Source organism: Heterodontus francisci, chromosome 6, assembly GCF_036365525.1.
Source record: "Heterodontus francisci isolate sHetFra1 chromosome 6, sHetFra1.hap1, whole genome shotgun sequence".
NCBI classification, from domain to species: Eukaryota; Metazoa; Chordata; class Chondrichthyes; order Heterodontiformes; family Heterodontidae; genus Heterodontus; species Heterodontus francisci.
Window position 1 is genome coordinate 71,374,594 of NC_090376.1, and position 27,763 is coordinate 71,402,356.

General features: G+C 43.1%; 1 protein-coding gene across 1 annotated transcript in view; it reads right to left on the reverse strand.

Annotated features, from left to right (window-relative positions):
- eif5b (eukaryotic translation initiation factor 5B) overlaps positions 1-27,763 on the reverse strand; it is a 187,632-nt gene that overhangs the window by 55,165 nt on the left and 104,704 nt on the right. Inside the window, exons 11-15 of the mRNA XM_068033891.1 lie at positions 27,433-27,540; positions 19,159-19,269; positions 18,945-19,012; positions 18,057-18,198; positions 477-608 (exon numbers count right to left, since the gene is read on the reverse strand). Coding sequence (XP_067889992.1) covers positions 477-608; positions 18,057-18,198; positions 18,945-19,012; positions 19,159-19,269; positions 27,433-27,540 — 561 coding nt within the window. The remainder of the gene's footprint in view (positions 1-476; positions 609-18,056; positions 18,199-18,944; positions 19,013-19,158; positions 19,270-27,432; positions 27,541-27,763) is intronic.

The window sequence follows — 27,763 nt, forward strand, 5'->3', positions numbered from 1 at the left end:
GGCAAGCGACAGGAACCTCGGGGTCATGTTTTCGGACTGAGCAAAGGTCTACCACAAAATGGTCACCCAATCTGCTTTTGGTCTCCCCAAATTAGAGGAGATCACTTTGTGAGTGGAGAATACAGTGTACTAAATTGAATGTACAACAAATAAATCACCGCTTCACCTGAAAGGAGTGTTTGGGGCCTTGGATAGTGAAGAGAGAGGAGGTAAAGGGGCATGTATTACATCTTCTGCGATTGCATGGGAAAGTGATGTGAGAAGGGGACGAGGTGTTGGGGGTAATGGAAGAGTGGACCAGGGTGTCGCGGAGGGAATGATCCCTTCGGAATGCTGACAGTGGAGAGGAGGGGAAGATGCATTTGGAGTGGCATCACGCTGGACTTGGCTGAAAACATATTCTGAACATAAACTGAAATTTAATTTTTTTCCCAACTTTGTTTAAAAAAGATACATAACAGAGAAAGTCACAAAACCTGTTGTGCAAATTCCACAATAGTGGATTTGGCTCTCTCGTCAAATTCATCTTTTGTGTTCTTTTTCTGCTTCTTTAACGCGGCAACCACATCTGTATCTGGACTTTTCTTCCAATCATACAACCTATCAATCTGAAGTAAAAATAAAAAAGATGCTGGCAGAGATGAAGAAAGTAATCAATTGCAATAGAGCCATATGCCCACATTTAGTACTCAGTAGCAAAATACCTATGATCTACCAATCAGCCAAAAAATGTTTTAAATTTGAAATGCAGCGATATTAGATATTTGCATATAGGTGTGCTAAGTTGCAACTTACCTGCAAATTAACCTTGCAGCTCTCACAAAATATGGTGCAGCAGCAGCCAAAATAGGTTCACTCATGTGTCTCTTCAACTCCCTGACAGTTTGTAGAAGTACCAATGTAATGGACTACTAGTGTAAATTCTAGTTAATGAGAAAAAGGCCTAGAATGGAATGTTCCTATGAAAGCCTGGTTCTCAATGACCTAAAAAAAGATTGGTGGTATTTCTTACTGGAACTTACTCAAACTTCCCAAATATGTGAAAATGCCCAACTATAAAACAATTAATTTTTAGGTATACTCATTGGGTCAGAATTATGATCAAATAAGCAGGAAAACTTAAAAATGCATCTTTTACCATCATAGTAAATCTTTCTGCTTTGCATGAAGCTAACAATATGGTATTTCCAGTTCTCTGCACATTTGGCTGAAGATTTAAAAAGTGAACTTTGAATGAAGACAATTCAACAGTTTCAGATTTCATTAGGTTTTGGAGGTACCTGAGGTTCAAATATACACAACGTTAAAAGTGAAAGGACAAGCTGATGAGGAAAAACATCTGAAATTTCATAAATCAGGATCAGAGTACAAAAGCAAAGAGATAAAGCCAATTCTATATGAATCGTTGGTTATGCTGCAGTTAGAATATTATATCCACTTTTGCCTCACTTTAAAAAGCGTGTCAAAGCTATAGATAAGCTACAAAGCTCTTTCAGAGAGCTGGCACAGGCATGATGGCCAAATGGCCTCTTTCTGTTCTGCAAAATATTATTCCAGGACATAATCTTTGCCACCAAGAATGAACAAGAGATTAAAATTCAGAGGTACACTGATTATTACTGTTAAATAGAAAGGCAAGAAAAATGTTTTCTTCTGCTCAGTTCATGAGTAAGAGAAGGAAAGGCAGAAAAGGAAGAACATATTCCAATTTGTTTTTCTCACATCCAAATTGGACGACCAAACACTTCCCCACCTTGAACTCCATCTACGATAGTTTTCCCCACTCACTTAATATGTCCAAGTCCCAAGCTGCAACTTCCTGCTGCCACCTACACAATTTACTAAGCACCTGGATGCAGGACTTGAGAAGAGAATTTTATCACTTAAGAAACAGATATGTACTCACATCTTTATGGAGGGTGGTGCTTAGGAGGCTGTAAAAGGAGAATATTAGCCTAGGGGGGATGGAAAAGTTTTGGCAGCAGTGGGAGCAAGATTGGAATGGAGATGGGAAATGCGGAAAAGGTCAAAACAATTGGTTTTCATAGTGAATAAAATATGGGATATGTAGCTCAAGTCTCTTTGCTTTCCAAAGTCCTTGAACGCGTTGTTGCCTCCCAAATCCGTGCTCAGTTTTCCTAGAACTCCTTTCGTGAATCCCTCCAATTAGATTTCCGCCCCGCTATAGTACCAAAACAGCTCTTATTAAAGTCTCAAATGACATCCTATGTGACTGTGACAAAGGTAAACTATTCCTTCTCAACCAGTCTACAGCCTTTGATACTTTGGATCACACCATCGCTTTCCAACACTGCTCCACTGTCATGCAGCTGGGTGGAACTGCTCTCACCTGGTTCCATTCTTAGCTATCTAATCACAGCCAGAGTATCACTTGCAAAGGCTTCTCTTCCCATGCCCGCACCATTACCGCTGGTATCCCTCAAGGGTCTATCCTTATCCCCCTCCTGTTTCTCATCTACCTGCTACTGCTCAGTGATATCATCCAAAAGCACACGGTTAAAGATTCACGTGTGCTGATGACACCCAGCTCTACCTTGCCACCATCTCTCGTGACTCCTCCACCATTGCTAAATTATCCTCCACCGCTGCTAAATTATCAGACTGCTTATCTGACATCTGATACTGAAAGAACAGAAATTTCCTCCAATTAAATATCGGAAAGACTGAAGCCATTATTTTCAGTCCCCACTCCAAACTCCGTTCCCTAGCTACAGACTCCATCCTTCTACTTGAGACTAAACCAGTCCGTTCGCAATCTTGGCGTCATATCTGACCCCAAGATGAGCTTCCAACTACATATTCACACCATCACTAAGACCGCTATTTCCACCTACATAATATCACCCAACTTTGCCCGTCTCAGCTCATCTGCTGCTGAAACCCTCATTCATGTCTTTGTTACCTCTAGACTTGACTGTTCAAACTGGCTGGTCTCCCACATTCTACTCCTCAAACTCCAGTCACCCAAAACTCTGTTGCCCAAGTCTTAATTCGCAGCAAGTCCTGTTCACCTATCACCCACATACTTGCTAACTTACATTGGCTCCAGTCAAGCAATGTCTTGATTTTAAAATTCTCATTATTGTTTTCAAATCCCTCCATGGCCTTGCTCCTCTCTATCTCTGTAATCACCTCCAGACCTACAACTGTCTGAGATATCTGCACTTATCTAATTCTGGACTCTTGAGCACTCCATCATTGGTGGCCATGCATTCAGCTGTCCAGGCCCTAAGGTCTGGAATTTCCTCCCTACACCTCTCTGCCTCACTTTCCTCCTTTAGAACACTCCTTAAAATGTACTTCTGACCAAGCTTTTGGTCATCTGATCCAATATCTCCTTAATTGGGTCAGTGTCATATTTTGTTTTATAATGCTCCTGTGAAGCACCTTGGGACATTTTATTACATTAAAGGCACAATGCAAATATGTTATTATTGTTAAATCTGGAACAAATAAATGCATCAGTAACAGTGACCATGAAACAGCTGGATTGTTGTAACAACCCATCTGGTTCATTAATGTTCTTTGGGAAAGGAAATCTGCCAACCTTACCCCGTCTATATGTGACTCCAGCCCTACAGCAATGTGGGCGATTCTTAACTACCACTTGAATTGGCCTGGCAAGCCACTCAGTTGACTAACTCCTACAGAAGAGTATCGCAAAAATAAAAACAGACGGGCCACCCAGCATCAACCGAGGCACCAGAAATGACAATGGCACACCCAGCCCAGTCGACCCCACTAACATCTGGGGACATGTTCAAAATTGGGAGAGCTGCCCCACAGATTAGTCAAGCTACAGCCCGACAGTCATACTCACACATCTGAGCCTTCTCCATCACTATCCCTGGATATGTCCTGTCCAACTGGCAGGACAGACCCACCACAAGGGGCAGCACAGTGGTCTCCAGTTGGAAGAAAGTTTCCCTGGGAGTCCTGAACATTAACTCTGGATCCCATGAAGTCTCATGGCATCAGGTCAAACATGGGCAAGGAAACCACCTACTGATCACCACCTACAGCCCTCTCTCAGCTGATAAATCAGTGCTTCTCCATGTTGAACACCAATTGGAAGAAGCACTAAGGGTTGCAAGGGCACAGCGTGTACTCTGGTGGGGTACTTCAATGTCCATCACCGAGTGGCTCAATAACACCAAAACTGACCTAAGTCCTAAAGGACATAGCTACCAAACTGGGCATGTAGCACAGTCCTTGTGAAGACCAAGCCCTGTCTTCACACTGAGGACACCCTTCATCATATCGTGGGGCACTATCACAGTACTAAATTGGATAGATTCAGAATAGATCTAGCAGCTCAAAATTGGGTACCCACGAGTCGCTGTGGGCCATCAGCAATAGAAGAATTGTATTCCACCACATTCTGTAACCTCATGGCTTGGCATATCTTTCACTCCACCATTACAGTCAAGCCAGGGGACCAATCCTGGTTCGAAGAGAAGTTCAGAAAAGCATGCCACAGACATACCTAAAAATGAGGTCCCAACTTGATGAAGCTACAACACAGCATTACAAGTGTACTCAACAGCAGAATCAGCATGCTATAAAAAGAACTATGCAATCCCACAACCAATAGATCAAATCAAAGCCCTGCAGTCCTTACACATCCAACGGAAAATGGTGATGGACATTTAAACAATCCATGGGAAGAGGTGGCTCTAAGAACATGCCCATCATCAATGACGGCGCAGCCCAGCACACAACTGCAAGACAAGGCTGATGCGTTTGTGACCATATTCAGCCAGATGTACCAAGTGAATAATCCCATCTTGGTTTCCTCATTAGATCTCCACCATCACAGATACCAAGCAATTTGATATCACACCAAGTGATATCAAGAAATAGCTGAACACACTGGACAAAGGCTATGGGCCCTGACACCATCCCAGCTATAGTGCCGAAGATTAGTGTTCCAGAACTAGCCACACCTCTAGCCAAGCTGTTCCAGTACAGCTAAAGCACCAACAATGTAGAAAATTGCCCAGCTATATCCTCTCCACAAAAAGCAGGACAAATCCAATCCAGCCAAGTATCACCCCAACGGTCGACTCTCAATCATCATCAAAGTAATGGAGGGCATCTCCAACAGTGCTATCAAGTGGCAGGGACTCACCAATAACCTGCTCACTGATGAGGACCATTCAGCTCCAGATCTCATTATAGCCTTGGTCCAAACATGGACAAAAGAGCTGAATTCCAGAAGTGAGGTGAGGTGAGAGTAACTGCCCAAGACATCAAGGCTGTATTTGATTGAGTGTGCCATCAAGGAGCTCTAATGGGAATGAGGGGGAAAACTCTCCACTGGCTGGAGTGATACCTAGCACAAAAGAAGATGGTCGTGATTGTTGGAGATCAATACCTCAGCCCCAGGATATCGCTGCAGGACTTCCTCAGGAATCCCAGGCCCAACCATCTTCAGCTACTTCATCAACAACCTTCCCTCCAATATAAGATCAGAAGTGGGTTGCTCACTGACGATGCAGTATTTGGTTCCATTTGTGTCTCCATGGATAATGAAGCTGTCCGTGCCTGTACGCAACAAGACCTAGACAACACTCAGGCTTGGACTGCTAAGTAGCAAGTAACCTTTGAAACACACAAGTGCCAGGCAATGATCATCTCCAACAAGAGAGTGTCTAACCACCTCCCCTTGACATTCAACAGCACTAACATCACTGAATTCCCCACTGTCAATGCCCCAATACCTAAATGGCCCAGCCACACAATTACTGTGGATAAGAATATAAGAAATAGGAGCAGTAGACCACATGGCCTGTTCAGCCTGCTCCACCATTTAATGCAATCATGGCTGATCTTCTGCCTCAACTTCACTTTCCCACCCACTCCCCATATCCCTGGATTCCTGAGAGAGAAAGATCTGTCTAACTCAGCTTTAAATATATTCAATGATGGAGCATCCACAACCTTCAGGGATAAAGAATTCCAAAGATTCACAACCAGGTGAGTGATGACATTTCTCCTCATCTCAGTCTTAAATGATCAGCCCCTTATCCTGAGACTGTGTTCCCATGTTCTAGATTCCCCAAACAGGGGAAACAACCTTTGTGTCTACACTGTCAAGCCCCTTCAGAATCTTGTATGTTTCAATGAGAACACCTCTCATTCTTCTAAACTCCAGAGATTACAGCCCGAATTTACTCAGCCTGTCATTCCAAGAACCAATCTAGTGAACCATTGCTGTACTACCTCCAAGGCAGGTATATCCTTCCTTAGATTTGGAGACCAAAACTGCACACAGTACTCCAGGTGTGGTCACACCAAAGCCCTGTACAATTCTAGCAAGACTTCCTATTCTTGTACTCCAACTCCCTTGCAATAAAGGCCAACATGCCATTTGCCTTTGCAATTGCTTGCTGTACCTGCATGCTAACTTTCTGTGTTCCTTGTACGAGTACATCCAAGTCCCTCTGAACATCAACATTTACAAGTTATGCAGCTTTTTAAAAAATTCTGCTTTTTTTATTCTCATACGTCCCCACATTATACTCCATCTGCCACCTTGTTGCCCACTCACTTAACCTGTCTATATCTCTGCAGCCTCTCTGTGTCCTCCTCACTGCTTACATCCTCAGCTAGCTTTGTATCATCAGCAAACTTCGATACATTATTCTTCATCTCTTTGTTTAAGTCATTAATATAGATTGCAAATAGCTGAGGCCCCAGCACTGATCCTTGTGGCACACCACAGCCTGCCAACTTGAAACTGCCCCATTTATCCCTACTCTTTGCTCCCTGTTCATTGACCAATCCTCTAACCATGCTAATGTATTACCCCCAACTCCATGAGCCCTTATGTTTATTTTTTATTCATTAATGCGATGTGGGCATTGCTGGCTAGGCCACCTTTTGTTGCCCATCCCTAATTGCCCTTGAGAAGGTGGTGGCGAGCTGCCTTCTTGAACCGCTGCAGTCCATGTGAGGTAGGTACACCCACAGTGCTGTTGGAAGGGAGTTCCAGGATTTTGACCCAGCGACAGTGATGGAGCGGCGATATATTTCCATGTCAGGATAGTGTGTGACTTGGATGGGAACTTGGAGGTGGTGGTGTTCACATGCATTTGCTACCCTTGTCCTTCTAGTTGGTAGAGGTCGCAGGTTTGGAAGGTGCTGTCGAAGGAGCCTTGGTGTGTTGCTGCAGTGCATCTTGTAAATGGTATACACTGCTACTACTGCGCGTCGGTGGTGGAGGGAGTGAATGTTTGTAGGTGGGGCGCCAATCAAGCAGGCTGCTTTGTCCTGGATGGTGTCGAGCTTCCCGAGTGTTGTTGAAGCTGCACCCATCCAGGCAAGTGGAGAGTATTCCATCACACTCCTGACTTGTGCCTTACAGATGGTGGACAGGCTTTGGGGAGTCAGGAGGTGAGTTACTTGCCGCAGAATTCGCAGCCTCTAACCTGCTCTTGTAGTCATGGTAATTATATGGCTACTCCCCCCTCAGCCTTCTCTGCTTGAAGGGAAAACCTCCTGCCCCTTACCTTAAATCTATGCCCGCTGGTTATTGACACCTCCGCTAAGGGAAAAAGTTTCTTCCTATCTACCCTATCTATGCCCCTCATAATTATTTTGTATACCTCAATCGGGTCCCCCCTCAGCCTTCTCTACTCTAGGGAAAACAACCCTAGCCTCTCCAGTCTCTCTTCATGGCTGAAATGCTCCAGCCCAGGCAACATCCTGGTGAATCTCCTCTGCACCCTCTCCAGTGTAATCACATCCTTCCCATAGTGTGGCGACCAGAACTGTACACAGTACTCCAGCTGTGGCTTAAGTAGCGTTTTATACAGCTCCATCATAACCTTCCTGCTCTTGTATTCTATGCCTTGGCTAATAAAGGCAAGTATCCCATATGCTTTCCTAACCATCTTATCTACCTGTGCTGCTGCCTTCAGTGATCTATGGACAAGTACACCAAGGTCCCTCTAACACTCTGTACTTCCTAGGGTCCTACCATCCATTGTATATTCCCTTGCCTTGTTAGTCCTCCCAATATGCATCACCTCACATTTCTCAGGATGAAATTCCATTTGCCACTGCTCTGCCCATCTACATCGTCCTGTAATCTATGGCTTTCCTCCTCACTATTTACGACACCATCAATTTTCGTGCCATCTGCGAACTTACTGATCATACCTCCTATATTCAAGTCTAAATCATTAATGTACACTACAAACAGCAAGGGTCCCAGCACCAATCCCTCAGGTACACCTCTGGTCACAGGCTTCCACTCGCAAAAACAACCCTTGAAAATCACACTCTGCCTCCTGCCACTAAGCCAATTTTGGATCCAATTTGCCAAATTGCCCTGGATCCCACGGGCTCTTACCTTCTTAACCAATCTCCCATGCAGGACCTTATCACAACCTTACTGAGATCTATGTAGACTACATCAACTGCCTTACCCTCATCTACACATCTAGTCACCTCCTCGAAAAATTCAAATCAAGTTTGTTCGACATGATCTCCCTCTGACAAAGCCATGCTGACTATCCCTGATTAATCCCTGCCTCTCCAAGTGGAGATTAATCCTGTCCCTCCGAATTTTTTCCAATAGTTTCCCTACCACTGATGTTCGACTCACTGGCCTGTAATTACCTGGTTTGCCCCCGCTACCCTTCTTGAATAAAGGTACCATATTCGCTGTCCTCCAGTCCTCTGGCACCTCTCCTCTGGCCAGAGAGGACTTGTGTCAGAGCCCCTGCAATCTCCTCCCTTGCCTCACATAACAGCCTGGAAAACATCTCATCTGGGCCTGGGGATTTATCCACTTTTAAGCCCGCTAAGACAGCTAATACCTCCTCCCTTTCAATTCTAATTTGTTCAAGTATATCACAATCCCCGTTCCTGATGTGTACACCTACATTATCCTTCTCCATAGTGAACACCGATGAAAAGTAATCATTTAAAACCTCACCTATGTCCTCCGGCTCCACACACAAATTGCCACTTTGGTCCCTAATGGGCCCTACTCTTTCCCTGGTTTTCCTCGTGCCCTTAATATACTTATAAAATGCCTTGGGATTTTCTTTTATCTTACCCGCCAGTGTTTTTTCATGTCCCCTCTTTGCTCTCTGAATTACTTTTTTTTTTAAAGGACCCCCCCTACACTTTCTATACCCCTCTAGGGCCTCCGCTGTTTTCAGTGCTTTGAATCTACCATAAGCCTCCTTTTTTTTTTAAACTGATCCAACTGATTTACTGGGCGGCACAGTGGCGCAGTGGTTAGCACCGCAGCCTCACAGCTCCAGGGACCTGGGTTCGATTCTGGGTACTGCCTGTGTGGAGTTTGGAAGTTCTCCCTGTGACCGCGTGGGTTTTCGCCGGGTGCTCCGGTTTCCTCCCACAGCCAAAGACTTGCAGGTGATAGGTAAATTGGCCATTGTAAATTGCCCCTAGTGTAGGTAGGTGATAGGGAATATGGGATTACTGTAGGGTTAGTATAAATGGGTGGTTGTTGGTCGGCACAGACTCGGTGGGCCGATGGGCCTGTTCCAGTGCTGTATTTCTAAATTAAATTAAATTATATATCCCTTGACATCCAGGGTTCGCTGGGCTTGTTGGTCCTACCCCTCACCTTTATGGGAACATGTTGGCCCTGAACTTATACGATTTCCTTTTTGAATGACTCCCACTGGTCTGATGTAGACTTTCCTACAAGTAGCTGCTCCCAGTCCACTTTGGCCAGATCCTGTTTTATCATATTGAAATCGGCCTTCCCCCAATTCAGTACTTTTATTTCCGGACCTTCTTTGTCCTTTTCCATAACTACCTTAAATCTTACAGAGTTATGGTCACTATCCCCAAAATGCTCCCCCACTGACACTTCTACCACTTGTCCAGCCTCATTCCCTAGGATTCGGTCTGGTAACGCCCCTTCTCTTGTAGGACTTTCAACATGCTGGCTCAGAAAGGTCTACTGTTTGCACTTTAAGAATTCTGCCCCCTTTAAGCCTTTTGCGTCTAGACTATCCCAGTTGATATTGGGGAAGTTGAAATCCCTACTATTATTTTTACACCTCTCTGAGATTTGCCTACATATCTGCTCCTTTACCTCTCCTCGACTGTTCGGAGGCCTGTAGTACACTCCCAGCCAAGTGATTGCCCCTTTTTGTTTTTAAGTTCTACCCATATGGCCTCATTTGAAAAACCTTCTAAGATATCATCCCTCCTTACTGCGATAATTGACTCCTTGATCAACAGTGCAATGCCACCTCCTCTTTTATCCCCTCCCGTCACGCCTGAAGATTAGATTAGATTAGATATACAGCACTGAAACAGGCCCTTCGGCCCACTGAGTCTGTGCCGAACATCAACCACCCATTTATACTAATCCGACACTAATCCCATATTCCTACCAAACATCCCCACCTGTCCCTATATTTCCCTACCACCTACCTATACTAGTGACAATTTATAACGGCCAATTTACCTATCAACCTGCAAGTCTTTTGGCTTGTGGGAGGAAACCGGAGCACCCGGAGAAAACCCACGCAGACACAGGGAGAACTTGCAAACTCCACACAGGCAGTACCCGGAATCGAACCCAGGTCCCTGGAGCTGTGAGGCTGCGGTGCTAACCACTGCGCCACTGTGCCGCCCTTGAAGATTCTATACCCTGGAATACTGAACTGCCAGTCCTGCCCCTCCCTCAACCATGTCTCTGTGATCGCAATAATATCATATTCCCATGTGTTAATGAATGCCCTCATTTCATCTGTCTTACTAGTAAGGCTCCTTGCGTTAAAATAGATGCAATCCAGCCTTGCATTGTTCACTTGTGTCTTAACAGGTCTATATTTGCTCTGCCTTTCAGACTGACTCAGTTGCTCTTCTACATTTGACTGTGCATCACCCCTTACTGTACCTCCACTCTGTATCCCACCCCCCTGCCAAATTAGTTTAAACCCCCCCCAACAGCACTAGCAAACCTCCCAGCAAGGATCTTGGTCCCGTTCCGGTTCAGGTGCAACCCGAACAACTTGTACAGGTCCCACATTCGCCAGAAACAGACCCAGTGATCCAGGAAACTAAAGCCCTCCCTCCTGCACCATCTCTTCAGCCACGCATTCATCTGATCCTCCTATTCCTATACTCACTAGCACATGGCACTGGGAGTAATCCAGGGATTACAACCTTTGAGGTCCTGCTTTAAAATCTGCTATCTAGCTCCTCAAATTCTTGTTGCAGGACCTCATCCCTCTTTCTACCTATGTCGTTGGTACCAATACCTCTGACTGTTCACCCTCCCCCGTCAGAATGTCATGCAGCCGCTCCGTGACATCCTTGACCCTAGCACCAGGGAGGCAACATACCATCCTGGAGTCACGTATGCGGCCACAGAAATGCCTACCTGTATCTCTTACGATAGAATCCCCTACCCCTATATCCTTGCCACTCTTCTTCCTCCCCTCCTGTGCAGCTGAGCCACCCATGGTGCCATGAACTTGGCTCTTGCTGCTTTCCCGAGCCATCTCCCCCAACAATATCCAAAGCAGTGCATCTGTTTAGAGAGGGGGATCCTCCGCTCCGGAAGGTAAGTGTCTAGGCCGCGATCCTCGGGCTCTATTTATCCGCTCCTCTCTCGGCGTTCTCCCCTCAGGTCCGCTCCTCTCCACTCCTACCAATGCTGTCATGGACAGATGCATCTGCGGCAGGCAGATTGGTGAGGACGATGTCAAGTATGTTTTTCCCTTGTCGGTTCCCTCATCACCTGCCGCATACTCAGTCTAGCAGATATGCCCTTTAGGACTCGGCCAGCTCGGTCAGTAGTGGTGCTACCGAGCCACTCTTGGTGATGGACATTAAAGTCCCCCAACCAGAATACATTTTGCGCCCTTGCCACCCTCAGCACTCCCTCTAAATGGTGATCAACATGGAGGAGTACTGATTCATCAGCTGAGGGAGGGTGGTAGGTTGTAATCAGCATGGCAGTGGCTGGGACATTGTCTGTAAGGTATGATTCTGTGAATATGACTATGTCAGGCTGTTGCTTGACTAGTCTGTGGGACAGCTCTTCCAACTTTGGCACAAGCCCCCGGGAGGACTTTGCAGGGTTGACAGGGTTGGGTTTGCCGTTATCATTTCCAGTGCCTAGGTAGATGCCAGGTGGTCTGTCCGGTTTTATTCTGTTTTATTGACTTCGTAGCAGTTAGATACAACTGAGTAGCTTGCTAGGCCATTTCAGAGGGCATTTAAGACTCAACCACATTGCTATGGGTCTGGAGTCACATGTAGACCAGACAAGGTTAGGACAGCAGATTTCCTTCCCGAAAGGACATTAGTGAACCAGATGAGTTTTTACCACAATTGACAATGGTTTCATGGCCATCATTAGACTAACATTTTTAATTTCAGATTTATTAACTGAATTCAAATTCCACCTTCTGCTGTGGTGGGATTCGAACCGATGTCCCCAGAGAAATACCCTGGGTCTCTGGGTTACTAGTCCAGTGACAATTCCACTACGCCCCCGCCTCCCATATCTCATGTATTAACCTTTGTTGTGGCTTATCAAAAGCCTTTTGGAAATCTAAGTATACTACATCTACTGGTTCTATGGCAGCGAGGCCTGGACAACATATGTCAGCCAAGAGCGACGTCTCAATTCATTCCATCTTCGCTGCCTCTGGAGAATCCTTGGCATCAGGTGGCAGGACCGTATCTCCAACACAGAAGTCCTCGAGGGGGCTAACATCCCCAGCTTATACACACTACTGAGTCAGCGGCGCCTGAGATGGCTTGGCCATGTGAGTCGCATGGAAGATGGCAGGATCCCCAAAAACACATTGTACAGCGAGCTCGCCACTGGTACCAGACCCACCGGCCGTCCATGTCTCCGCTTTAAAGACGTCTGCAAATGTGACATGAAGTCCTGTGACATTGATCACAAGTCGTGGGAGTCAGTTGCCAGCGATCGCCAGAGCTGGCAAGCAGCCATAAAGGCAGGGCTAAAGTGTGGCGAGTCGAAGAGACTTAGCAGTTGGCAGGAAAAAAGACAGAAGCGCAAGGGGAGAGCCAACTGTGTAACAGCCCCGACAAACAATTTTATCTGCAGCACTTGTGGAAGAGTCTGTCACTCTCGAATTGGCCTTTATAGCCACTCCAGGCGCTGCTCCACAAACCACTGACCACCTCCAGGCGCTTACCCATTGTCTTGCGAGACAAGGAGGCCAAAGAAGACTACATCTACTGGTTCCCCTTCATCTACCCTCCTAGGTCATCCTCAAAAAATCTACTTATCAAACATGATTTCCCTTTTGCAAAACCATGTTGACTTTGTCTGATCATACTATGATTTTCCAAGTGTATTGTTAAAACTTCCTTAATAATATATTTCAGCATTTTCCCGACAACTGAAGTCAGGCTAACTGACCTATAGTTCCCTGCTTTCCCTCTCCTTCCTTTCTTGAACAGCAGTGTTACGTTTGCTAACTTCCAATCTGGTGGAAACAATCTAGAATCTAGGGAATTTTGGAAAATCATAACCAGAGCATCCACTATCTCTGCAACCACCTCTTTCAGCACAATAGGATATAGGCCATCGGGTCCTAGGGCCTTGTCAGCCTTTATTCCCCTAGGTTTCTCCAATACTTTTTATCTGCTGATATTAATTTCCTTAAGTTCCTCATTCTTATTCACACCTTGGTTACTCTATTTCTGGTATGTAATTTGTGTCTTCTACTGTGAAGATATACACAAAATATTTATTTAATGCCTCTGCCATTTCCTCATTCCCCATGATAATTTTTCCTGTCTCTAAGGGACCAAAGCTTGCTTTAGCTACTTCCCTTTTTATAGGGAGTAGAATCAGTTTGGGTGGAGCCAAGAAACAGCAAGCAGCAGAAAACACTGGTGGGAGTAGTTTATAGGCCCCCACACTGTAGTTTATGTGTTGGGCAGAGTATCAATCATGAAATTAGAGGTGCATGCAACACGGGTAATACAGGGATCGTGGGATCTTTAATCGTCACATAGACTGGGCAAGCCAAATTTCCAGTAATAGTATCAAGGACAAATTCATGGTATATATACAAGATAGTTTTCCAGATCAGTATGTTGAGGAACAAAACAAGGAACAGGCTATTTTAGATTCAGTATTGTGCAATGAGAAAGGGTTAAAGAACATTTTTTTTTATTCTTTCATGGGATGTGGGCGTCACTGGCAGGCCAGCATTTGTTGCCCATCCCTAATTGCCCTTGAACTGAGTGGCTTGCTAGGCCATTTCAGAGGACAGTTCAGAGTCAACAATATTGCTGTAGACTTGAACTCACATGTAGGCCAGACCAGGTAAGGATAGCAGATTTCCTTCCCTAAATGGACATTAGTTTTTTTGATGGCACCATTACTGAGAATAGCTTTCAACTGCAGATTTTTAAAATTAATTTCATCAACTGCTGTGGTGGGATTTGAACCCATGTCTCCAGGGCAATAGCCTGGGTCTCTCAATTACTAGTCCAATGCCACTACCACAATGCCACCATCTCCCCTGGAGCCTCTTGGGAAGAGTAATAAGATGAATTTTATATTGAGTTTAAAAGTGATTTAGTTCAGTCAGAAACGAGGGCCTTAAAATAGGTACTACAAACTACATAGGTACCATGGGTGAAGTATGAAGGTGTCACACAAGAGTTTATTATACAAAATTAGAGCTCATGGAATTGGTGCACTATATTAGCAGGGATTGAGGATTGGTTAATGGACAAAAAACAAGAGAGAGTAGGAAAAAACAGGTCATTCTCGAATTGGCAAGCTGTAACTAGCGTGGTACTGCAAGGATCAATGCTTGGGCCTCAGCTTTTTACAATCTAGGTCTATGACTCAGGTGAGGGTATCAAGTGAAATGTATCCAAGTTTTCTGACGATACAAAGTTAGGTGGGAAAGTAAGCTGTGAAGACGACATAAAGAGGCTGCAAAGGGAAATAGACAGGTTGAGTGAGTGGGCAAGAACATGGTATATAGAATTTAATGTGGGGAAGTGTGAAGTTATCCACTTTGGTAGGAAAATTAGAAACGTAGTTTTTTTTTAAAATAAAGACTGGAAAATGCAGGCAGTCCAAGAGGCCTGGGTGTCTTCGTACATGAAGAAAGTTTGCATGCAGGTACAGCAAGCAATTTGGAAGGCAAATGGTGTGTTAGCCTATATTACAAAGGGATTGCAGTACCAGGATAAAGTAGTCTTACCATAATTATAAAGGGTCTTGGCAAGACCAGACCTGTACAGTGTACAGTTTTGGTGTATTTACCCAACAAAGGATATACTTTCCTTAGAGGGAGCGCAACAAAGGTTAACCAGACTGATTCCTGGAATGAAAATATTGTCCTATGAGGAGAGATTGACTAAACTAGGCCTATAGTTATTTAGCTACAACACTGGCATCTACTCGACAATGTGGAAAATTGCCTAGGTATGGCCTGTCCACAAAACACAGGACGAGTCTAATCCGGCCTATTACCGCCCCATCAGCCTACTCTCGATAATCAGCAAAGTGATGGAAATGTCGTCAACAGTGCTATCAAGCGACACTTAAACAGCAATAACCTGCTCACCGATGCTCAGTTTGGGTTCTGCCAGGGCCACTTGGCTCAAGACATGGACAAAAGAGCTGAATTTAAGAGGTAAGGTGAGTGTGACTGCCCTTGACATCAAGGCAGCATTTGACTGAGCAGGGCATCAAGGAGCCCTAGCAAAATTGAAATCAATGGGAATTGGGGGAAAACTCTCCACCGGTTGGAGTCATACCAAGCACAATGAAGGACGTTGTGGTTGTTGGAGCCAAACATCTAAGCCTCGGGACAATGCTGCAGGAGTTCCTCAGCCCAAACATCTTCAGCTGCTTCATCAATGACCTTCCCTCCATCATAAGGTCAGAAGTGGAGATGTTCGCTGATGATTGCACAGTATTCAGTACCAGTTGCAACTCCTCAAATACAGAAGCAGTCCATGCCCATATGCAACAAAACCTGGACAACATTCAGGCTTGGGCTGATAAGTGGCAAGTAACATTTGTGCCAGACAATGACCATCTCCAACAAGAGAAAATCAATGGCATTACCATCGCTGAATCAGCCAACATCAACATTCTGGGGGTTACCATTGACCAGAAACTTAACTGGACCAGCCATGTCAGCACTGTGGCTACCAGTGCAGGTCAGAGGCTGGGAAATCTGTGGCGAGTAACTACCTCCTGACTCCCCAAAGTCTGTCCGTCTACAAGGCACAAGTCAGGAGTGTAATGGAATACTCTCCATTTTCCTGGATGGATGCAGCATTCAAGAAGCTCAACGCCATACAGGACAAAGCAACTGCTTCATTGGCACCCCATCCACCACCTTAAACATTCACTCCCTCCACCACCAGCGCACGGTGGCAGCAGTATGTACCATATAAAAGATGTACTGCAGCAACTCACCAAGCCTCCTTTGACAGCACCTTCCAAACCCACAACTCTACCACCTAGAAGGACAAGGGCAGCAGATGCATGGGTACACCACCAGCTGCAAGCTTCGCTCCAAGTCACACACCATCCTGACTTGGAACTATATCACTGTTTCTTCACTTTCACTGGGTCAAAAACCTAGTACTCCCTCCCTAACAGCACTGTAGGTGTACTTACACCAGATCGACTGCAGCAGCTCACCATCACCTTCTCAATGGCAATTAGGGATGGGCAGCAAATGCTGGTCTTGCCATCAATGCTCATATCCCAAGAAAGAATAAAAAATAATTCCCTAAAATTTAGAAGAATGCGAGGTAATCTAAATTGAATCATATAAAATCCTTAAAGGGCTTGATTGGGAGGGTATTTCCCCTGGCTGGGGAGTCTAGAATTACGAGTCACAGTCTCAGAATAAGGGGTTGACCATACAGGACTGAGAATAGGAGAAACTCTTCACAAGGGTTGTGAATATTTGGAATTCTCTACCCCAGAGAGCTGTGGATGCTCCGTTGTTGAGTATATTCAAGACAGAGGTCAATAAGATTTTTGAGTACTCAGGGAATTAAGGGACATGGGGATAATGCAGGATGGTGGAGTTGAGGTAGATGATTAGCCATGGACTGACTGAATGGCACAGGAGGCTAAAACAGTCTATTCCTACAATTATTTATGTTCTTATGCACTGCTCTTGGACTTCATTGAACACAAATTAACTGCTACATTTCTCTACATTACAAGAGTGGCTGCACTTTAAATGTAAGCCACTGATTGTAATGTTGCTGATGTGATAAGGTCCTATCCAATGCATGTTATTCTTTCTATGAACTTTCAAGTAACACATTAAATCAGGAATACATAACAAAAACATTACAAAACATGTAACTGGACTCTTCCTTCCAAAATGCAACTAAAACAGAAGAATTATACAAAATTAAACCTAAATTAGTAGTTAGCAAAACAGTTCAAGTATTGCATGCAACACCACCAACAACTTGTATTTACATAGCGCCTTAACGAGGTACAGCGTCCAGTGCACATTACAGGAGCATTATCAAACAAGATTTCACACAATGCCACAAATGGAGATACTAGGACAGGTGACTTCAGATATTTGCCAAAGAGGTCGGTTTTAAGGAGTGTCTTAAAAGAGGAGATAGCGGTACAGAGGCAGAGAGATTTAGGGAAGAAATTTCATGGCTTAGGGTTTAGGCAGCTGAAGGCATGGCCACCAACAGTACAGCAATGAAAATCGGGGTTGCACTAGGAGACCAGAATTGAAGAAGCACAGAAATCTGAGGTTTGTAGGGCTAGGGGAGATTATGAAGATAGGGAGGGGCAAGGCCATGGAGGACTTGAAAACTAGAATGAGAATTTTAACAACAGAAACTTTGCCCTCTATTAATTTCTTCGTTCCATTCATTCAATGAGATAAACTAAACTGAAATCAGATATGCTACAAAGCATAAATTGTAAACAAATTAGTATTTAATCTCATTTTTCTTTACAAATCATTCACAAAAGCAGTAGCCTAGCCTTGCATTGCTTAAATTAAACCATTACTCACCTTATTAAGTGCAACAATAAAAGGGCATTTTTTTGTTTTTAGCAGGTTAATGGATTCTATTGTCTGCGGCTCCAATCCATGCATGATGTCAACCACAAGGATTGCAATATCACAGAGAGAACTTCCTCTATTTCTTAAGTTACTGAAAGAGGAACAACATAGTAAAATAAAAACGTCTTCAATACATATATGTCCAATTTAAGAGTTTGGAGCTTGCACCAGAACAGAGATATAATATCTGGGGTCATGCATTTTTTTGCTGTATGAATGCGAAGGGTTGATTATCAGTGGCATACTAGAAAGGTGAGATCATTAGATGAAAATGTTAATCTGGTGTATAAGCAGTGAAACTGGAGTTTAAGAACGATTAAAAAAATTCCAGTAGCAAGTGCAGTTAAATCTTATTTAACCAAAATGTTCAATATACACATATACATATGCTACTTCAACAGATGGAACTCTTTATCCCAATCATAACTGCTCCCTAAAGATGAGAGACCTACAGAATGATGCAGATGAATATTCAGAAAAAGCATGGTACATACTTGTTTAACTGAACGAGTTTCATTGCATACTTATGTAGATTTAGTGTGGTAAGCATTCAGTTGCATTATATACCAAAATAAACACTACTCAACATACAACACTGCTGCAACGTCAGTTTTTTAAAAAACTCCATTGTTCAAACAGCTTTACCAGCTTCAGTTGGGATTTTGTCCCCTTCCAGCTTCAAACACAAATGCACTCAGAAAATTGCTACACTTTTAAAATTTCATGTTCCCTTACTCTTAACGGGTCAATTTTTGTGTTTCTGTCATTGAGTTTTTCCAATCACATGGAACAGTTATTAAGACCAACCACCTAGTTTAAAAAAACAAAAATATTTACCTGAAGGATTCGTGACCTGGCGTATCAATGATCAGCATTCCAGGTATTTTAATGTCATCTCTCTCAAACTAAAACAGAGTTATCAAATAGTGATTATTTTTAACATTGTTTCACAAATATTCAATTACAGATAAATTGGAGATTGCAAACATAACTATTTCCATTATTACTACAAAGGAAACCTGTTCTACTGCATTCATTTTTATATACTTACATTTTTCACCATCTTAGTTTGCTCCTTGATGGTTTCCAGTGGGACATTGGTTGCCCCGATCTGCTGAGTTATTCCACCTGCCTCACTATCCTGTACATGTGTATGTCGGAGCTGTATGCAAAAAAAAAATCAAGATAGCATACTTAAGATGATTATACACATCTAGGTGTCTCATTAGAAATTTTACATATGCACGCAATTCCTGTTTACAAACCTTGCTTCCTGTGTTAATATTCATCATGGAAATACTCTAGTGAACAGTTCAACATTTCACCAATGTGCACTGAAGAACTAATCAAGTGGCTGAAAATACCTTTTCAAAACATTTGTGTTTATCGTGTTCCCTCTCTCTAACTGAAATTGCTAATGTCCAAAATAAGTTTATAAAGAAAAAATGGAAAAAATCCAAAAATTATATATTTTGCAGCAACTAATTAAATTTACTCAGTGGATGTCTTGAGTGGGTCATCCAGACTCTACTGCCCACATCCTTATGTGAAAGAATTTGGCCATAATCAGTGGTTATAAGGTTAAAAGAATGAGGGATTCAAATTTTTTTATTTGAAAAGGATTAATCTTCCTAAATGATTAAAAAAAAGTTCTTCTCTATAACACTAAAGGCCTCAGTGAAAAAAACTTGCCTCATCTTCGAACCATAAAGGCAGCTTCGCATAAGGAGGATTCTCTCCCAAAAGTCACGAACATCATCACACAGGGCTGCATTTTAAGAAGCCGCCGCTGAGCTCAAAAAAAGGCAGCCCGCGCACAAAGAGCCGCCACGATCTTAGGTGCGGAGACTCATTTGAATAGCGGGGCCGGCCCACCCCCATAATCACGTGGAGGGAGTGGGCTGCCTGTCCCCGGCAATGGCATCAGCTGCCTGTGCGGAAGCGCTGGCGCCATTTTTAAAGGGCAGCCAGCCCTGCTGGCATATTTAACTTTTTAAAGAAAGATCCCCCAAAATTAAATAAATATATTTCTTATGCTTCTTTCCCCATCCCCCCCAAAGCAATTACAATAACTATTTGCCCTTCCCCCCCCCAAAACACTTAACTTTTACATCTGACCTTCCCGCCCCATAAACTGCACAAAATTTAAGGTTCAACCCTTCCCACCATCCCCTACACCCATTACGTGTAGTTGACCCCGTTCCCCCCACACTAACAAACTTACCTCCTCCCCACTCGCGTGGCACCGCATTTCCCCGGACAGGGATCTGAAGGCACAGGAGTGCCGGCCCTCAAGATTGGAGGTACGCGCATTTAAGCTTATTAATTTTATTGATTTGCATATTTAAATTGTGGGCCCGTCATCCAGTGGTGGGGAGGCCGCCACAGAGCCTCAACACCGCCGGGAGGATCGGGCCGGGCCCTGCTGGCGTCGAGGTCCGTGGTGGGCCTCATCTGGAGCCATCTTCAGGCCCTCCCCCACCCACCCCACCCCGCCGTGGATCATGACATCAAGGGCTTGTTAAAATCCAGCCCACAGTAAAACATTGATAACATAGTTTTGCAAACTTGTCACAAAAGATATCACAGAGTAACAGTTGATAAGGTGATTTTATTCTGATAGTCTAAACCATAGTCAACTGAATTTTTGACAAAGCTAACCAAACCCAAAAAACTGAATTATATTCATGAAAAACAGTTGATTGACTAATGAGAAATTGACCGTCACAAAGCTCGCAGCTTGGCTTTCTTAGGAATCAAAGAGGATGGACCTTAGCTAGAAATTAACAGTTATACAGCCTTATTTGAGAAGGAAAGGGGACGAACTTAATGGCAGTTGAGGTAACACCTCCATATGTAAGAAATTAGTTTTGCAACTTGAAAGTTAATATAAATATTGGAAGCACACATTGGAATTTTAGATTTGTTGGACTCGCAACAACGTCTCCCACTGTAAAGGTACAACTATTGGAGTGAGACAATGATAGTTCTCCCCTTATTTGGAAAAGAGGTGTCTCGTTAACTCTATAATCTCCTACTCGGGGGTTTAAGGTAGATGTTACTTTAATAATTGATGGATATCCTGTTTTTAATATTTTACTGTAACTGTAAACTCAGACTAACGTATCATTTCAACAAAACATGATTGTAGTCAGATGAGAGGTGAACAGTGGGAACCACCCATACCCCCTACCACCTGTGGTGGTCAGGTGGACAGGTGGTAGGGGGTATGGGCAGTTCCCACTGTTCACCTCTCAACTGACTACAATCATGTTTTGTTAAAATGATGCATTAGTCTGAGTGTCTTTAGGGTCAAATAAATAGACAAATGACAGGTTTTCTCCTAGGTAAAAAAACATTATTTATTGTTAAACAAATCCGAAATGATTGCAACCGCACTCACACATACATTCACCCACACATACATACATAAGAATAGATAGATAGAAAGAAAAGGGTAAGAGGTAGTTTAAAGTCCAAAGTGAGGTTAAGTGTTAGTTAGTTTACAGAAGATTATTGAGTTTTCTTGGGAGGAAAAGCCTATTTTAAAAAGTTGCAGGCCTGATTATTTGCAATCTTGAATTTGCCCAGGTATTGCAGAACTCCAGTGGTTGTAATACAACCCAAAGCTGGTGGTGTGTAGTTTCTTACCTTCACAGATGGCTAATCTCAAAATCATTTTGTGATGTCTCTGCTGTAGTGGCTGTTCTTGGTCAGCAGGGTTCTTCTCTTGCCTTTTGGATCCTTCTCACAGGCTTTCTGTGGTGTTGGCTTGATCTCCCCTATCTCTCTCCAAAGAGCTTTTAAGGTAAAAATCTCTCAAATTAGCTTCTGTTAGGAGACATATGGCCCTCTCCCCTATTGTGACTACACAATGGGCCAAGATATGATAAACATGGTCACCGTTTGATGTTTGAATGGGCATCATTCTGTTGTGATGTTGCTGCTTCACACCTCATTCATCTTGGTTTGGCTATGCGAATGACCGTTTCCACCATCCTCTGCTAATCTATTCATGTCAATCAGAGTCATTAATATGCAATAGTTCCTTTCAATTTCAAAGGAGTTCTCCCCAGAACTATTTCAGATGAGTTATCAAGCCTCGTCCTTGCAGACGAGTTTGTGGATTTCCAGTACAGGCCATTTTAACTGTATAAGTGTCCATGTTCTTGTGATTTTGTTTAGCAGTTGATGTTTTAAATTCATAATTCTTCCATTTCATTGTTTATTTCATCATGGTTCCTTCTGAGCATAACAGTATTTAGATTTAAAAATTGGATTCTCTACTGGAAACAAAAAAATTGTACTTTCTATTTTTTCCTAGAGCTAGTAACGTTGCAACTGACTGCCTCACTAACTATGAATTGCATGCTCTTTTTTTTTAAATAAACTTTTATATAAATTAAAATTTATATCGTCTCACATAGTCTTCTGTACTGCTAATTTGTGAGCTCATCTCCATGCACTCTTTGGCAGGGAAGTACATTACACGAGGAGAGATTCCCAGACTCTTATAATATCCGGGTTATTATAATCTGGATGAAACTGGTGAAAAAGGCTATCTGGAGGATGGTAATATTCTCAGCTGGTTCCTTTCTTTCAGGGAGAGTTAGATCAGTCCTTCAGACACATTAAAATGTCTTTGGGAATTGATTACCTCAACCTTAAATTGAGAGCGATCATCTGAGAAGTACACCTGATCCGGGATAGCCCCAAAAAGGGGTTAGGATTATAATCTACTATACTTACTTGCACCAAATCCCATTCACTCATCATCCCCGTGTTCACTGACATTGACCCCTGGCTAAACAATAACTCGATTTTAACATTCTCATCCTTGTTTTCAAATCCCTGCATGGTATCGCCCCTTGCAGAAATCTTGGAGGGTTGTGTGGCCTCTTGAGCACCTCCAATTTTAATTGCGCCACCAATGATGGCTATGCCGTCAGCTGCCAAAGCTGAGCGCTCTGGAATTCCCTCCCAAAACCTCTCCGCCTCTCTATCGCACTTTCTTCCTTCAAGACACTGCTTTAAACCTACTTCTTTGACCAAGCTTTTGGCCATCGGCCCTAATGTCTCATGTGGTTCAGTGGCAAATTTTGCTTTATAAACGCTCCAGTAAAGCACCTTGGGATGATATTATAAAAAGTGCTATATAAATATTAATTGTTGTTGTACAGTTGCTTTTGTGCCTTTTCATACCTTCATTCAAGTTTTTACTTGAAAGCCTCAGCCTGTTGCAAAAGCTTGTATTTGGAATTGATATGTCTGTCCGAAACTGTAGCTCTTAGTTTAAGAGTCCAAGAATGCAGTGTGCACAATTTGGATGCATCAATTGTATAATTCGACCCAAGATAAAAGCAGGCTAACAAAATCTATTCGGTTGTTTTCAGAAAAATCATAGGAAAAATTTCAAATGCCTTAATCTAAAACTTATGTGGAGTGTTTATTTTACAAGCAGGGTGGTTCGGTTTCTCTCCATGTGCGTGTAGGATGGAGAAAGCAAATCAGTGAAAAACTGAATCTATAGATTACACAGCTGTAGTCATACCAATTGCTAAACAAATTACTCTGCAAACCTCATTAATTCAAGAAAGACATGGACAAAAGTTCTAGTCTGTGTGCTCTATTCCCCACAAAGCAGGACTCCCTTCCACTCGCCCACCCTGAAGATACCAGACCATCCCCAGCCATATTTCCTGTCCCAGGATTATCTACATCCAGGAGTAATTCCCTCGACTCTGGCAGGGCAATCCACATGTATGAGAGCAGGGTGGGACTGAGGGCAGGGGTTGCCAAGGAGGGCAGGTAATAGGGGGGGGGGCGCGGGCTGAGGTCGAGAAGTGGCGCCAGGCCAGCTGTGGTAGTGTGGGGTTCTGTCGGGGGTTGAAGAGGCAAGCAGGGGTGCCTGACTGGCCACATCAGGGCGAATTGACAAAGCATGAGGCAAACCGAAGAAGAATGTGGCAGTGGAGTGAGACTAGGTGAGTTGCTCTTGTAGAGAGCCGGCACAGACATGAAGGGCTGAATGGCCTCTTTCTGTGCTGTAACCATTCTATGATTCTATGATATTATCACGTTGCCAAATCAGAGCAGCACCACCACAGAACTGCTAAACATCCTGACACCAATCCCGGTGTTGCCAAAGCCAGGAACATCTTCCTGCGCAACAATGCTCATCAAATGCAGGATCACCTCAGTGTAGCTAAGTCCTACTCTCTTACCTGCTACTGCTGAACTGGGACATCTTGCCTACCATATAAATTGTTAAATGTATTGTGGGTCTTCACAGAGTTGATTATAATGAGTTAGTAGATGCTAAGTGGAAATTTGCAATACTAACGAATACTTTATGTTTACAAAAGAGATATTGGGGAGGAGGCAAGTTCTAAATTGGTTAAAAGTGAGATGAGAGAGATTATAATACCCAAGTTAGCTCCATCTTCCTTTTCGCAAAGGTGTGCACATTGGTCACTCTGAGATTCTTCACTACACATCCACTCTCAACAGTATCCTGAAATGTAGAGCAGACTCCCCCGGGGTGGCAGGAATGGCGGTGTTGTGGGGTGGGCGGGGAGGCCGGTAAAATAGCAGGGAGCCATATCCTCAGGGAACATTCCCAGTGGCAAACTGCGAGGTGGATCCTGTGTCAACATGCCTAACAACATAAATAACTGGTGCTGGGAGATTTTCAGTGTTTACATTCATGATGTTTTCCATAATTAAAGGCCCTAATAAGGGCCATATCACATGGCCGCCAACATTCTGCCAATGGTGGGGCAGCCCCCCACCGTGTGGGGAGGCCATCAGTTTCATAGAGGCAACTTCTCTACGGCCATCCGGGGGCCAGTGGAGCCTGAGGCTCCATGCTCCAGAGGGCACCGCAGGTAATAAAGGCAGACTCTGCCATGTTAATTGTATGTCAATAATGCTTAATTATCTGCAGTTGGAGGGCATTAATTGGGGTTTCACTTGAGCAGATATAAAGAGACACTCACTGAAACTGGGGTGCAGTTGAGATAGGAGGTGTATGCTTGTAGTGTTTCACGCTGTATATAAATGTTAAGCAGAGTGAAAACTGGCTCCAGTACTATCCTTCACCAACTGGCTTTCTATAGTATAACGCGCAGTGGCCCCAAACATTCCCCCAGAGGAGTTTGCCCTGTGATCAGAGAGGCTTTCCCCCTCAGCCATCCTGAATTTTAATCTGTACTTAACCCTAAAAGAATGCCTCCACCTTGAGGTGCCCCTTAGGTCTCCGAACTGCCTCAGCAGCACCCAACTCGCCTGATGGTGCTTCTGTGGCTTCAGAGCTGCTGAATCAGGAGCCCACCCACCGTGCTTAATTGGACAGTGGGCCTGCAGGCAGCCACATAGGAGGCCACCTGTGGTAAAATTGCCAAGTCAGTCTCGCTGCCGGCTAATGGGGGCTCGGGACAAACGTTTAAGCCAGACAACGGGGTCCCAAAGACCACAATAAAATTCAGCACATAATTTCTGCTACTTCTTTCATTCACCTCAGGATCCTTGTATTTAACTAATTGGTTCCTGACATTTTGTTCTCCTTCAGCTTAAGTAACTTATAACGAGCACAGTTAAAAGACATACTATCTATGAACAAGGCATGGGAGTATAAACATATGTATAGTGCAACATTTTACATTTGAGCAGACTTCCTGTGTCAACTCATAAATTATTTGGTCCATATGTGATGGAATACAGGTATAATAGGCTTAATTAGATAGAATTTAGATATAGTTAATATATTATACCTTTTAGAATAATAAAAATGGAATAAATGGTCAGTTTTCAAGACTCACTGAAATTCCCCTTTAAGAAGGTAGAGTTAGAAATTTCAAGGTCTTTCAAGGTCACTGTTACAATAGAATATGAACCATAAACTCCTTTTAAGCTGGGAAATCCATTTCAGCGTTTCTGTTGCCAGGGACTTGGAGGATAAACACACATCGAAATATTGTGCGACATCAGTAAGAGGTAGCAATAAACTTAATTGATAGTGTTGGCTGGTGATGTAGACAGATCGACTCAAAAGGTACCATAAAAACAAAATTAAAGATAATAAAACAATAAATAGGATAGTACTTACAGGAACAGAGGTCAAGCAGACACAATTATAAACATTTTGACCAGATAAATGCTCACACCGTTAACAGCAGGGGAATTCCAGCAAAACATTAAGTGGAGATGTTAGTTAATGGTACTATCAAATATAGATCTTAAACAGGAAAAACACACATAGAAAGGTAACACCAGTATGCTAAAAGGTCAGATGATATCTTAGAAACAGTATAAACATGAGGGGGTCTGAAGCAAAAATTAGAAGTGTTGAATTCCTCAACAATACTTCTCACCCGATGGCTTACTCGGGGATTTTAAGGTAAAAGTTTGCTTAAAATTTTGATGGATATTCTAAGATATTTTGCTGTAACATTAGCAAGATTAAACTTTTGGATTCTACGTTAAAAATAAGATTATGTGTCACTTCTCTTAGTAATATTTGATATAGTGATGTACTTATCCACTTAAAAGTGTATATATATATATATATATATAAATATATAAAAAAGTTAATAAATCCTCTCATGTAGTATTCTGTATACAACTGCAGGAACCCCCTCTCTGTGTCTCTAAGTGGAGAGATACGTATTGAAGAGAGTTTCCCAGACCCTTATAATATCTGGAACATTTATGACTTAGCCATACTTATTAAAAAAAAATAGGCTATCTGAAAGATGGTAATATTCCCTGTTAGTTTTCTTTTTTGGAGGGAAAACTAGTTCAATTCTTTGGACCCAAATCAGGGTCCAGAAGAATTTGTCTGGTTTGAACTTAATTAAAGGAGATTCATCGGGATGTACTCCTGATTTGGTTTAGTCCCTGTAAGGGGTTAAAGTCATAAATTACTTCACATATTTATAATACAATCTGCCTATGTAAACTTATCATGCTATAATTAAACTCTGCAACATCAGAGAAACGTTTGTACTGCAATCAACTCAACTTCTCCGCTTCTCAAATTGGTGCAATTTTCCTCATTTAACTATTACTAGTGATAAAAAAAAATCATCAGATTAAAGACAGAATGCAAGACTTTAAAATAAGAACTGAATTACACCTGTGAGCCTGGTCTAATTATCCATACCCATCTAACCCAACTTGACCTGAAGATGACACTTAGTCTTGATTTAGTGTGCAGTGCAAGTGCCAAGGGAGGTCACAATTCGCAGGCATTCTACTCGAGTTTGTGGTTCATTTATTCATTTACGCCAATTCTGCAAACATTTGCAGGATCCATTTTACATACCTTATCCAAAATTTTGGTCTTCCCTGTATCAACATGCCCAAGAACACAAATAACTGGTGCTCGGAGTTTTTCAGTGTTTGTATTGATGACGTTTTCTGCTCTGCGTTTCTGAGAAATCACACGAGACATTACCAAAACAGAAAGCAATCAACATATCCAGCAAGTCTGAGATATGCAGATAGAAATACAATTTCATATTAAAATCAACTATAGTAGCATAGGAACAGGAGTAGACCATTATGCCCCTTGAGACTGTTCTGCCATATAAATAAAACATGGCAGATCTGTACCTCAGCTACATTTACCAATTTTGCTCCATAGTACAACACCC